This window comes from Nicotiana tabacum, chromosome 12 (genome assembly GCF_000715075.1).
Source record: "Nicotiana tabacum cultivar K326 chromosome 12, ASM71507v2, whole genome shotgun sequence".
Lineage (NCBI taxonomy): Eukaryota > Viridiplantae > Streptophyta > Magnoliopsida > Solanales > Solanaceae > Nicotiana > Nicotiana tabacum.
Window position 1 is genome coordinate 58,452,180 of NC_134091.1, and position 14,994 is coordinate 58,467,173.

The following is a 14,994-nucleotide window of genomic DNA, read 5'->3' on the forward strand; positions in this document are numbered from 1 at the left end:
GAGAGGTAATTCTTATTGAATTTCGGATGATTTACAATGGGGTAAAGCCCCTCTATTTATAACGGAAAAAATGACTTAGCCACAAAGTAACAAACTCTCTAAAATATAGACATTCACTCTAATATTTTGGGTTTATTTCTTCTTTTTTTGTGAATGTACTTTGAAAAGATTTTTTTTCTATAATTTTTGAGAATCAATTATTTTGTATTTTGATTGTTCTCTTTTTAAAAAGCTAAAGAAAATATATAAAAAACTATAACGTGTTTAAAAAACAAAATAAACATAGTACAGTATTTTATTATGTTATTAGTACAATATTTATGTTATTAGTATTTTATTTGGCATGAAATTTAAGATTTTAAAAAAATTTATAAATATTTATGTGACTAGAAATTAGTATCTAATAAAGTAGATAGTTTAAAGTTTAAATATTTTTAAATAAAATAGAATTTGAGAGAAAGGGAGTAATTAATTATTAACAACAAAAAGCTTAAAAGGAAGATCGATCTCTGTCACTCTCCTGACTCTCAGTACATGCGATCCGCGAAGAAAGCAGAGCATAAAGACTCGACTCTTGTCGTCTTCTTCCACTTTATTTATCCACAGATCCATCACTCCTTTATTTCCCCCACTCTGTTCATTTTCAAAAATTACCTCTTAAAAACTCCCCCAAAAAGAAAAAAGAAAAAATCACCACTGTGCCCTCACTACTTTTTCTCGATCATATTGGGATCTTCATGGTTAATTGTGTCAATTCACGTGAGATTTTGATGGTGAATTGTACATGGGAAATTGGGTTGCTGATGGAATGGCAAAAGAGTGTTTCTGTGTTACTGAAGCTTTTGGATTATTGAAGAGAAAAAAGGAACAGTTTTTGTTGTTGTTTTTTAATTGTTGTGTGGAAGTGGATATATGGGGAGTTCACAGCAGCCAACTAGCTTTGGGGACCCTCAAGAAATCTCCTCTGATAATGTTAAAGGCCTGTGCTTGGCTATCTCTTCTAGTTTGTTTATTGGGTCCAGCTTTATAATCAAGAAAAAGGGTCTTCAAAAGGCTGGTGCTTCTGGGGTCAGGGCAGGTATTTTTTTTTCTTCAGTTTCCCTTTTGTTTAAAATTAATATCTTGGTATATGTTTTTGGTGAATTGAGTTAGAAGTTTTGTAGTTTTTGGTCCAATGCATTAGAAATGGCTGAAATTGAACTTTTTTTTAATTTAATTTTTTAATTAAAATTTTAGTTGTTTGATGGAATTAAAATGTCCATGGCGGGTCTGAAGAAGGGTACGTGTAGGCTTAAGAAGTATTGGGGAAAGGTTATTAGGCAGGACATGTCATTGCTTCATCTTACTGAGGATATGACCCACGATAGTAGGTGTGGAAGTCGAGGATTAGGGTTGAAGGTTGACCGGTAGTAGTGTGTTTCTCCTAGGCTTACCAGTAGTACTAGGACTATTTTTGTATTTTCCTATTCATGGTTCGGTATTATTACATATTGTGTCATTCGCGTTTGTTACCACCTTATATTGTTGTTACTATTGTTTGTTGCTTGGTTGCTTTATTTTCACTGTTCTTTGAGCCGAAGGTCTATCGGAAATAGCCTTTCTATCTTTATACGTTAGGGGTAAGGTCTGCGTACACACTACCATTCCCAGACCCTATTTATGAGATTACACTGAGTTTGTTGTTGTTGATGGAATTAAAATATTGGAAATTTGTTTGTTTTATGAACGAGTTGGAATTCAGATTCTTTCTGAATTGGTTGAAGTCAATACATTTTAACAACTATCTATTATGCCTCACTCCCAAACAAGCTAATACACACACACACACACACACACACACATATATATATATATATATATATATATATATATATATATATATATATATATATATATATCTGAACTAGCTTGCATGGACCCTCGACTATTCCACTAGGTACCTACTATTTCTCACCATCACAAGTATCGGGTAACTCTTCCTACCAAGTTTTTGGTAGATGAGAATCACCTAGTGTTTTATTGTAAACGCTGGGATTTGAATCTAGGATCTCATGGTTCTAATCCACACCTTTGGGTGCAAGTTGGGATGTACTATATGAATCCTCGTGATCATGTTTCCCCAGTTAAATTCATCTCAAATCAACATTACAAAGTAAAAATAAAAAAAAAGTACTAAAAATGTTTCTGTATTTTCTACTGACATAAAAATCTCTAATAGGGTTAATGGACTCAGAGAAAGCATAAGACCTAAAGTAAACGTATGAACATGACTAAAACATATTCCAACTTATTGGTATCGCCTATATGAACATTTTCTCTATCACTGTTCCCTTTCTCTCGTTATGTCTGCAACGATTGAGATCATAGGTCCTTCAAGATAACTTTATTCCATGTGATTTTATGTCTACCTCGTCCTCTTTTAACACCTTCATTCACCACGATTTCACACTTGCAGACTGGTGCATCTCGAGGCGGACCATCTCTAAGCGACCTTCTCATTTTTTATCCTCAATATATGCTATTTGTACCTTCCAGCGAAAGTGATCATTTTTAGTCTCGTCTAATCTTGTATAATCGCACATCCGTCTTAGCATATGCATCTCTTCGACACTCATCTTATGGATGTGTTAGAAGCCTAACATTCACTCATGTATAACATTGTTGATTTTATAATTGTTCTATAGAACTTAACTTTCCTCCTATCACACAACGCCAATAGCACTTCTCCATTTCAACCATCCGATTTTGGTTTCATGTGTGACATCTCCATCTGCCATTCCATTATCATGGCATAATGAGTCAAGATATCTGAATTGTCGCATTTAGGCACCACAATCCCGTCTCATCTCACCTTAACTTCACTCTTATTGTGCTGACTAAACTTGCAACGCATATAATCAGTCTTACTTCTACTTATCCTAAACCCATACTCTCTGGAGTAGTTCTCCCCAGTTCAAGCTTTTGGTTGATACTCTCGTTGGTTTCATCAATCGGCACAATATCGTCAACAAATAGCATATACCATGTGATTTCAGCTTGTATTGGGTTGGTTAGCTCATATATAACTACGGTTGACAAGTACAGACTCAATGTCAATCCCTTGTGTAAACCTACAATTATGGGAATCCCCTTTGTATCTCCTATTATTGTTTTCATGCTAGTGACGACTCTTTCATACATGTTCTTTATGGCCTTTAATGAATTCTTTACTTTTCCAACACCTACCAAAGGAGGTGAAGTCAATAGATTATTGCTATGTATTTATTTATTGGTCCAGTCTTTATTTATTAGAGAAAATGTTGATGTTATCACCTTGTCCTAATTTCATTGGTCTGGTTTAGTTGTCCACTAAAGGAAGTGTTAGATATAAATACAACTTAGTTTGGTCCTACAGCTTCAGGTTCACTAAAGCTTCTATTAAACAACTAACGCTTCATTGTTTGCTGCACTGCTGATAGTTAAGGTTTTCTTTACTGAAAAAGGGTATAAATACCTGTAGACAGGATCATAATGGTTGAGGGAGTCTCTACGACACTAGGTCAAGAGTTCAAGGCTGGTAAGTCGCAAACCAAGAAAAAAAACTTGTATACAGGATGTTTGCAAAAATCAACTTCAAAGACTACGGCAATGGCAACTTTCTATGAGCTCTCTCAGGTTAAAAGAAGATTCCTTTGGTTATTAGATAAACACAGTTATGATTAATAACAATATTAAAAAGATAGGACCCTCTTAAGTGGAGTAATTTGAATTTCATCGATATCGAGTACCTTTAAGAGACAATTGTATTGTGGTGATTCAAACACTCTCTTGGTAGGATTATTTTTTCATGATAGTACCATCCTTGCTGATTAATTTTCATGATTTTCGTTTGCTTTACATAGAACATATCAATTTTGAGTGTACATGTTCAAGATTTCATCAGTTTCCTTTTCCAAAGCTTTTAGAAGACAAGAAATTCTAAAAGTGGTTTCACTGAGAGTACACATTCAAGATTTCATCAGTTTCCTTTTCCAAAGCTTTTAGAAGACAAGAAATTCTAAAAGTGGTTCCACAAGTGTGGTGTTCTACCTACTTTCAGAGTCTTTTCGAAGAAAAGTAATATGTCCTTACTGTGCCTTTAACCCTTGGGGATTTCTGGGTTTTCAAAAAATATGTAATATGTCCATATTACAACATTAAGTTCTGCTTCTCAAAGATGCTTCTTTATTTCCTACCTCTTTAGCAGTCTCAGACATATCACATATCCTTGCCCATGTGCCTGTTCTTGACATGGCTGCTCTGATGCTTAAGATCCAGTGTTACATGAGCTATTTGTTGGATAGGATGTGTAAGGCTGCATGCTTTCCTATGCATTATGCATATAATGACTAAGATTTCTCCGTTGTACTTCATTTTGTATGTTGCTTTATTGGCCCTTTTAATAAGTCGGTTCACGATACAACTGTGATTTATGGGGGTGAGGCTGTTTTGGCATTAGCTTCATTTTTCATCTGATGTTTCGTATTTTTTCAAATGGTGCGTGCAGTAGAACTGTCAGTCAGATTGGTCCTGTATGTATATTCCTTCTTTTTTCATCTGCAACTTTTCGCAAGAAAAAAATTTCTTTTATAAGAAGAAAAATGCAGAAGGGGAGCCTTGGAGCAACGGTAAAGTTGTCTCCGTGTGTGACCTATAGGTCATGGATTCGAGCCATGGAAGCAGCCACTAATGCTTGCATTAGGGTAGGATGTCTACATCACACCTTGGGGTGCGTCCCTTCCTCGGACCCTGCGTAAACGCGGGATACTTTATGTACCGAGCTGTCCTTTTATAAGGAAAAAATGCACTGTTGGTGGTGCCCGGATTTCAAGTGTTTCATGAAACCATTGGATAAGAAATGGGTTGCCTCTTTAACAATCTTATTCATCTCAGGTCTTGGATTTAAAAGGTCAAGCTTTATCATAATTTTGAATAACAAAGTTAGCTTCTAAAAGTTATTCAATTTTACATACCTAGTGGAAATGTACCTTTACTTAATTTTCACATGCTATGGCAGGCGCTGGAGGCTATTCTTACTTGTTGGAGCCACTGTGGTGGGCAGGAATGATAACAAGTTAGTTACCCTATTCAATGCTTCTGATACATGAGGATTGTGCTGATTTGTTTTTCCTCCAGTCCAAAATAATGCCTTTAGTGACTTGGCATGATCATTGAGACGATAACTGCAATGTACATCATTTAAATTTCTGTAAAAAGTGATCTTTTTTTTGGTTGAGAAAGGTAAGACTGTATAAACAGAAGCACAAAGTTCGTGCCAAAATACATGCAAATCAGTTACTTTATATCACTGCAAGAAGCTGAGGAAATCTAACATCCTATCTGCTGTACTAACATCTTCTGGTCTATACCAAAAAGCCAAAAAGGAGGGAATGTTATATAAGCTGATTTTCTTCATAACTAATTTTATTGAATGGGGAAGGATAGACCTTGTATTCCAGATTCGGGATGAGTAAAAGAGGTGTTGAGAAATTTAAAGGAAAGAAAGAAAGAATCAACTATTAAAATAGCACCGTGTGAATTGCGTGTTATTTTGCTTGTTTTGTTTCATTTGGTGTGAGAGCGTAGAAGGGCTTTCAGGAGGTGACGGCTCACTTATTTAAGGATATCAATGTATCCTAAAGTTGTCCCTCTGGCTATTCAAGCCACATTATATTTGTTCTTTTTCTTAATTCTCTGACAAATATTGATGCTGAATGCAAGGATATTTACTTCAATTCTTCACATCTGCCCTACTTTGGTGTGAGTAATGTGGTCTTTTACTTGTTCAAAAGTCTCAATAGAACTGAAAGTCCTACCAATAAGCTTGAGAAATAGTTATATCTCCTCAAGGCTTTTGCCTCCTCCTTTGCAAAAAAGGAGAATTTTTGTTAACGGGCTTCTATGTTTGCAGTTTTATTTTAACTTGAAGTATTTTAACCATTTCCATGTTCTCCTACCTTTCAATTTGAAGAAAAAATAAAAATAATAAAAAAACAGCAGACAAAGATGGGTTAATATGAGTGCGTTGCTTCTGTGGCAGTGATTGTTGGAGAAATTGCTAACTTTGCAGCTTATGCATTTGCACCTGCTGTCCTAGTCACTCCTCTTGGTGCACTCAGTATTATTATCAGGCAAGAGAAGGCTGGAAATGATTGTTCAACTTTCTACCTGTTGCATACGAGGCGACACATATTTATTTATTTATCTATCTATTTGTGCAGTGCTGCACTTGCACATATGATATTGGGAGAAAAACTGCATATTTTTGGAATGGTTGGCTGTGTTCTATGCATTGTGGGCTCAACAACCATTTGTTTACATGCTCCTCAAGAACGTCAAATTGAGTCTGTAAAGGAACTTTGGGACCTTGCCACGGAACCTGGTACGCATTTGAATGCTAACAAAGCTGACTTCTTCTTGACATATTGTGAGCATGGAAGTTTTGATTGCTTAGCTTTTTACTGACAATAATTTGGTAGTCTTTTACTCATGACAGCGTTCCTCCTATATGCAACTTTGGTTATAGTGGCAGTTGTCATAATCATTGTCCAGTATATTCCAAAATATGGACAAACTCATATAATTGCTTACATTGGAGTTTGCTCACTCGTTGGTTCTATTGGGGTAGGCACTCAGCCTTCTGGTTGGAGTTTGGCGTTCCTTTTTCCCTCTCTCATATGGGTTCTCCTTTTCCTTTTATTAAGCTTGTCATTAATGCATCATTGCTATATCCATAGTGTGATCTAATTTTTTTATTTTTTTTTTTGTCAAAAAATCATAAATGATTTGGCAGGTTATGAGTGTCCGAGCACTAGGAATAGCATTAAAATTAACATTCTCTGGAATGAACCAGTTGCTGTATCCTCAAACATGGGTCTTTGCAGTAGTCATGGCAACATGTGTGTTTACACAAATGAACTACTTAAACAAGGTAATTAGAATGTATTCTCAGTTCTTTTTTACCAGTTGATATGTTTGTTACTTTTTGAGTGGAGATATTCATCATTTGTGTGGAAGTTCTGAACATTAACTTGGTAGATACTTATGCTGTTGGACTCTAAGAGTCGGCCCCAGTGTTGTCAAAGGCTCATTTAAGGCGCGCTTAAGCCCTAAAGCTCAGAAAAGCTCAGGGAGGGCGATTTGCCTCACTTAAGCTGCGCTTCAGTGTAGGCAAGGTACCAAGACGTGCCCCTTATCGCCCATGAGTTCTATCTTGAATGGAGCAATGCTAGACTACAAATATAATTGGCAAATAAGTGTATTAGTTGTTAAAGAAAAGAATATGAATCAATTTGTTACTTTTCTCTTGAATTTCATATATATATTTTTTTTCTTGCATTGCGCCTTTTTTAACTAAAGCCCACACTTAAATTGCGCTTTGCGCTTAAAGCCCCAATTGACCTAGAACGCTTTTTAGAGCTTTTCGCCTTTGACAACACTGGACGACCCCTAAGGTGTCAGCCTATATCTTGTTGCTATTTTGACTTGCAGTAATTACAATGAAGTTAACTCAGTCAGGATATCTTATTCAAAAAATAGCTTAAGTTACTAATTCAGAAGTCTAGGCTCTCTTTTCATAGACCTCAGTGTGGATCCATAGAGCACCAAGAAAGGCCCTTCTTAATTTGGCTAGAAGCCAAAGGGACCATCCTTACAGCTGAGAATAAGGAGGAAGAAGAGGATAACAGATGTAAGCTGGTGTTACATGTGCAAGCAATCTTGGGAAGATGTGGACCACTTACTAAGCTGGTGTTACATGTGCAAGCAATCTTGGGAAGATGTGGACCACTTACTTTTATCCTGCCAGCTAGTTAGGCTTGATGCTTTATTGTCGTCGTTACACTTACATTAGGTTGTTATTAGTCTTTTCAGTTCGGTAACAGACTTGCATATTACTAAGGGATAGTTAGAGATTTTGGGAACATCTAGTTTTAAAGGATCTCTAGTTTGCCTTATTTACTGATATAGTAATGAAATTAGCCTGAATAGAGCCAAATGGATAGAAGCATTCACATGGTCGGCCCCGACTAGTTTGGGATTGAGACCTAGTTGATTGATTTGTCTGTTTAACTTCTGTCCCTCCCTGACTGACTACATAAGAATAGACATTTATAGTCTGCAGAGCCTAAGTTGGCCCTTTATACAATGATTTTTCTCTATTTGCATATCCTTGTCTTTTCCTGGTGTTTTTCTCAATTTTTGGGATAATCAGTGTTTCTCTCTATTTTTACACCAGATTTTCCCCATATTTTAAATGCAGGCTCTTGATACATTTAACACAGCGCTTGTATCACCAATATACTATGTGATGTTTACATCCCTGACAATAGTCGCCAGTGTCATCATGTTCAAGGTGCAACTACTTTCTTTACCAAGGCTGTAAGCATTAACTTATATATCACAGACTGTCTTCCTTAAAACTTGTTCTACTTGACTTGTTTAAGGCGATTCAAGGTGGCAGAAGCTTGAAAAGGGTTACTTCTCTTTTAGTGGGTGAAAATTTTCTTTAGTATTGTCCCCAGGGCTTTGGTCTAGTGGTGCACTGCAGGTGATGTGAGTTAGGTGCACATCATGGGAGCGAACCCTACCGCATACAAAAGCCTGGTATTTAAGTGTGTGTGTGTGTGTGTGTGTGGGGGGGGGGGGGGATCCGATGAGTTTTGAACCGTGTGCCACTGGCCCTCAGGGATTTTTCGGTTATTTTTTAGTATCTTCGCTAATGATTTTTCCCCGTCCACATGCTCCTATCTTTTTCATCTTGCATATGGACTATTTTTCATCTTACATAAACACAAATCTATTTGCTCCCCATTAATCAATATTCTCTAATTTGAATAATTTTTTCCCCAATTCACTTGGATGATTGAGAATCATTTTAAAAATTCTTGAGGACTTTCCCATTAATTACGTTTTTTAAACTGCCTAACTATTTATAGTTTGGTATGTAACAATTTTATACCGTTATATATATTTATGTTTCTTGGAGAAGTTGCAAATTCTCCTGCTTATTGACCATAAGTACTTGTCTTAATTATCGGTATAGCTGCTTTGTAAGTGTTAAACCATAGTGAAAGCTATTAGTCAAATATTTGGATAAGTTCAGTTTGTGTTTGAAGGACATCCTCTATCATCAACCAACTTATCTGCTGCTAAAGCGTCTTTCATGCTTTTGGAACAGGACTGGAGTGGGCAAACTGCAATTCAAATTATCACGGAACTCTGTGCGTTTGTGACCATTTTGTCAGGCACCTTTCTTCTTCACAAAACCAAAGACTTAGTTGATGGTATCATCTCAGATTACTATTATGTTTGGGGCTTGTAGTTCAGATTTTGTTGATTGGAGTTGATAACTATTCTTCTTCTGTTCACAGTTTCTTCACCATCTATGTGCATGCGATATCCTAAGCATGATGAAGAAGAATCAGATCAAGAAGGCATTCCTCTGAAGCATCGAGAAACCATGCGATAGCTGACATTCACTCAATTATATCACGTAACATATTTCTTGGGAAAAATGGCAACTATTGACCCTTTAGCTAATGGAATAGTTGCTTTAAACGCGCTATATTAGTTTGTACATATAACTAGTCCAGGACAAAGTGCTAGTGGGAGTCCAATTACCAGTGTATCATTCTTGTCATTGGTGTTGGAACTTCCCCAGGAACTCATGACATTGTGGCCGGTGCTTGAAGAAATAATCTAGATATCTTAGCGAAGCTTGAAATTCATGCATTTGGGAATACCTACCCTTAAATGGAGAGAAATCAAATGGAGCTCTCCCATTCTTGTACCTATTTTTCATAATTTTATCTTGTAACATTCTCCAAATGAATGATAGACAGGTAGTTGATGCTATAGGACTGTGTTAGTCACGTTTTAAAGGAAGTTCCAATTCCCTCATTTACTGTTAAAGGACAGACTTTCTTGACTATATTTCTGAGCCTTATATTTCTGAAAGTCTTTATCAAAGTCACTGGAATCAAGATAAAAATTTATGCATCCCTTCAAGCAAGGCCTTCACCGATAAGAAAGATCTTGAAATTGGTGCTGGTAAGATTTACAATAGGAAAGTCCACCCCTTCCTTGTCTCAATAAGTTATACTTTCCACCTTTGTATACCAATTTAAGGTTGGTCATAAACATCATTCTGAGGTTGTACTTTTAAGGTGGCCTTGTAACAATAGTACTATAAGAAGGAGAGTGTGTCTAGAAAAAGACACCAATCACCCTTATATGATGACTTATAGCCATAGAAATTTTTATGACTTGTTTTAACCCACAACAAGTTTCAATAGTTTTTTTTTTTTTAGAGAGAATTACACATAATGTCACGACTCCAAATCCCATCGAAAGTCATGACGACGCCTGACACTGCTTGCTAGACAAGCCAACATTCAATATACAGGAATAAACTTCAATGACAGTAAGAAATAGTCTCAAAGTGGAATAAGATAAATAACTGTAGCCAAATAGCGATACACAATTGAAATACCATCCCAGAACTTGGTGTCAACGAATACATGGGCTTTCTATGGAATAAGTAAGTACAATGGTCTGAATAACGATAAAATAATGTCTGAAGTACATAAACAGTAATAACAAAAGTAAGGAAAGGGACTCCAAGGCCTATACATGGGCTTTCTATGGAATAAGTAAGTACAATGGTCTGAATAACGATAAAATAATGTCTGAAGTACATAAACAGTAATAACAAAAGTAAGGAAAGGGACTCCAAGGCCTATGAACGGAAGAACAGAGCTACCTTAAAATTTCCAACAGGTACTGATACAGCTCTTTAGCAATTAACTTTATCAGCAGTACCCGGATCTGCACATAAAGTGTAGAGTGTAAAATGAGTACAACCGACCCCATGTACTCTGTAAGTAGCAAACCTAACCTCGGATTGAAGATAGTGACGAGATTGGCAAAGTCCGCTACTCACTTTCAATCGGCCAACAATAACAGTAACAACGTAATGATAATAGCAAAAAGAAAAGCACCTTAAGAATAGTAAGTTCAACTTAATCACATCAACAGGAAAATAGGCATGCTTTCCAAACAAATCAGTTAAGGCATCAATTTCAAGATAAAAAGTATCAATTAATGTGAGAAAAATACGAATCTATGCTTGCACGACAAGTATCAATGCCAAAATCAACAACTTCACAGTTAAATCATCAAATAAGAACATATCTCAGTACTGTATGGGTACTTGGCATAAAGCTCCTCACTTAGCACATACCAAGTGCCTACACTCACAGGGCCCAAAGTAACATGGGTTATCATCTGACTTTGGAGGGGCAGATCCTAGCCCAAGCGCTGATCAGATCAAAAGTCAACGATCATCATAACTTTGCCAAATGGTCTGGCACACGCGTCACCTCAATATCAATACCACTTAGCCCAATAAGAGGCCTATCGTACGTGTCACCTCAGTATCAATATCAACACGACTCTATGGCCCAGTTCAGTCATTACTCCGCTCAAATCACAATATGCCAATATCTCACTGTATAAGAAATCAATATACCACACATATCATACCAACATGCCACAAATCCACTCAAACCCGTGTCACATAGTAAGGACACTAACAACATGTGAGATAACAAGTAAAAGGTATATAGAAATGGTGGAATAACACGCGAATATAATATCATAACCGAAAAGTATGACTACAATCAAGGCAAACAGCTTAACATAAAAAAATAGCCTTATCATGTCTCAAACGGATAAGTACATAACCTAGACATAATTTCTAACATGCATAAAAGCTCAAATAGTCGTACAAGTAGGGAAATCACAGTAACACGAAGGCTTGGTAGCAAAAAGAGGCACATAATAGCCTAAAGTCTACCCGGATCATGAATAACCATGGTGCATGTATATAGGCTCGTCACCACATACGTGTGTTATCCCCAACACATACCAAGCATCATAGTCTACGAGAAAAATAATCTCACGCCAAGCCTAGGCAAGATACTTACTTTAAAACATGAGAATCAATACTCCAAAAAGCCCTTGCCTCTCGAATCAACCTCTGAATGAGTCAAATCTAGCCAAAAATAACTCAATAACGTCAAACAAGGCTATGAGAATCGATTCCAAGTAATAAAGGTCCAATCTTTATCAAATTACAAAAAGTCAACCCGGACCTGTTTTTCATAATTCGACAATCATAAATTCCGACTATCCATTCAAATACGAGTCATAATATATAAATTTCATCCAAATCCTACTCCGAATCGGAGTTCAAATCTTCACTTTTATTCTCCAAAATCATAGTCAAAATTTCTAAATTTCTCTTTCAAATCACATAATCTATGTGTAATAATCCATGGGAAAACAAGATATAATGTTAAAATCAAATAGAAATCAATTACCATCATGCCTTATGTGAAAATCCTCTTCAAAAATCGCCAATCTCCAATACTACCCGGACCTATCCAAAGCCTCCAAATATATTAATATCACCACATCTACAAATTGACGATCAAACCATCAATTGAACTTCTCTTATGTTCATAAACTTCTAAACTTCCAACCAAATGTCTTACTCCTATTAAACTAATTCGGAATGGGACCAAACTTTGCACACAAGTCCTAAATGATATAATGAACCTATTCTAAATCCCGAAACCACAATCCGAACCTAATAATATTAAAGTCAGTTTCCGATCAAACCTATGAAACATCCAAACTTTTAGATTTTTAGCTTTCGACAATTAGAGCCAAATCAACCAAGGAACTTCCAAATCCAAATCTGGACATACGTCTAAATCCAAAATCAGCATAAGAACCTATTGGAACCATCAATACCATTCCGAGGTCGCTACACAAAAGTCGAACCTTGGTCAACTCTTACACCTTAAGCTTCTAACTATGGAACTAAGTGTTCTAATTTACTCCAAAACTTTTCCGAAACCAAACTAACAATCCCCACAAGTCACAAAATAACAAATAAGCATACGAGAAGCATCAAATAGAAGAATGGGGCTCAAATACACAAAATAACCGGTCGGATCGTTACACATAAGTATAGTCCACCTATATACATGTCACGACCCCAATTTTCCACCTTAGGCTGTCGTAATGGCACTTAGTCTCTAAGACTAGATAAGCCTAACACATGCTAATTTAATAACAGAACTGAACTATTTAATCATTTATCATAAACCGTTAAATGATATACATAGCCGCAAGCGGCCAATAGTTATACATTTTCCAAAACCGGTAGTACGGAGTCATAAGCACTACTAAAACACAATAGAATTTATAACACAATATTGTTTTGAATTACAATTTAATAGTAGCATAATGAAGTAAGATGGTGACTCCGAGGCCTGCGAACATCAAGCAGGTATACCTTGAAGTCTCCGCCGCGCAGACTCAACTCTTAACAATACGATCAGAATACCTAAATCTGCACAAAAATATACAAAAGCGTAGCATGAGTACACCACAACGGTACCCAGTAAGTATCAAGCCTAACCTCGATAGAGTAGTGATGAGACCATGTCAAGATACCTACTAGACATAAAAACCTGTTCAAGATATACATAAGCTAACAATGGAAAGAATATAAATGTAAGACCAACGACGGAAAAATTATTGATTTACAACCAACAATGAAGTAATAGAAACATAAATGGCAGCAAGTAGTAAACGAGTAATAAATAAATAACATAATCAGAACACCGATGAGATGTAAATGAACTCAAATAAGGAAAAACAAATGACAACTCAAATAATCAAATCGCTCCCAACGCATGGACTTACAACGAGAATTACCCCGAGGCACCACACCTCATAAATCACAAGTCATGGACCACAATTTCCAAATCTTACACATATGGCACTTCGTGCCCACAATAACAATCACATTCGCACGACAAAGCCCACGTAATATCATATACTTTGCAACCGTGATAAATATTAATTTAGATGAACGAAAGATATATTTAAACAACATAAAACATAATAACAACCTTGAATAAAGTAAGGTGTCAAATGAAATAATGAGTTTATTTTAGAAATCAAGTAAAGTAAAATAATATACAATTTGTACGAAACAGAGTATAAAATTAATTTAGTTTAGAAATCAATAAAATTGAGTAAAAGTATCATTTTTAAACAAAATAAAACATAAGTTATATTAACAAATTAAATATAGAATTTGTCAAGGAAAAACATGATAACAATTTTAAGTAAGGTAAACATCTAACAAGGTGATTAGTATAATTTGAGAACCCAATTATTGTGAAAGTGCTATAACTAATTAGAACAATAAGGCACCGAGTGAGATAACGAGTTCTATCTTAAGAGGCACTTAGAATAAACCATGTTAATAATTATTTTATTTAAACTATTATGTTACCAACAACTCAACAGAATATGATATAGTGACTCCACGTAATTAAATAATGATAACAGGGAAAGAAAACAGGAAATGAAAGTAAATAAGTTAGTTTATAAAAATAAATTCAAACCTCACTATCAGAAAGCCCATAATAACAAACCTCGTAATCTCATATAAAAATGCTGAAACTAACACAACAATAACAACCAGTACAACACACACAATCCGTTGCGGCGCGCAACCTGATCCCACCATAACATCCTTTATCAATATCAAGTGTAACGTAAACAATCCATTGCGGCGCGCAACCGGATCCCATCATATCGTCATTAATCAACATCATAATCCTCCCTTACTCCATCATATTATCATTTATTAATATCAATTATAACATACACAAACCATTTTAGCGTGCAACCCGATCCCACCATATCATTATTTATTAATATCATAATCCTCCCTTATTCTACTATTTTACTTTATTATCCTTCAATTCCCATTGCGGCATGCAACCCGATCACAAACAATTTCAATAAACATAAACAATCCAATAACTCAATTTACAAAAATTTCTATAATCAAAGGGTATGAGTGCAAAGAAATAAAGGAACCACGTA

General features: G+C 35.8%; 1 protein-coding gene across 2 annotated transcripts; it reads left to right on the forward strand.

The window, feature by feature from the left end:
* Positions 1–510: 510 nt before the first annotated feature.
* Positions 511–9,927, forward strand: LOC107797123 (putative magnesium transporter NIPA3). 2 transcript variants are annotated; one of them, XM_016619987.2, is made up of 9 exons: positions 511–1,078; positions 5,036–5,092; positions 6,059–6,149; positions 6,240–6,400; positions 6,515–6,642; positions 6,812–6,949; positions 8,279–8,371; positions 9,197–9,302; positions 9,390–9,927. In XM_016619987.2, exons 1-9 carry the CDS (start codon positions 913–915, stop codon positions 9,485–9,487), a joined length of 1,038 nt encoding a protein of 345 aa, XP_016475473.1. In that variant the 5' UTR covers positions 511–912; the 3' UTR covers positions 9,488–9,927. The 2 variants fall into 2 exon arrangements, with proteins under 2 accessions (XP_016475473.1, XP_016475474.1); XM_016619988.2 differs by lacking the exon at positions 8,279–8,371.
* Positions 9,928–14,994: the final 5,067 nt, after the last annotated feature.

Coding starts and splice junctions, on each gene's coding strand:
- LOC107797123 (XM_016619987.2), top strand. CDS start 913: ATGGGGAGTTCACAGCAGCCAACTAGCTTTGGGGACCCTCAAGAAATC. Junction 1,079..5,035: donor TGCTTCTGGGGTCAGGGCAG/GTATTTTTTTTT, acceptor ATGCTATGGCAG/GCGCTGGAGGCTATTCTTAC. Junction 8,372..9,196: donor CCAGTGTCATCATGTTCAAG/GTGCAACTACTT, acceptor CTTTTGGAACAG/GACTGGAGTGGGCAAACTGC.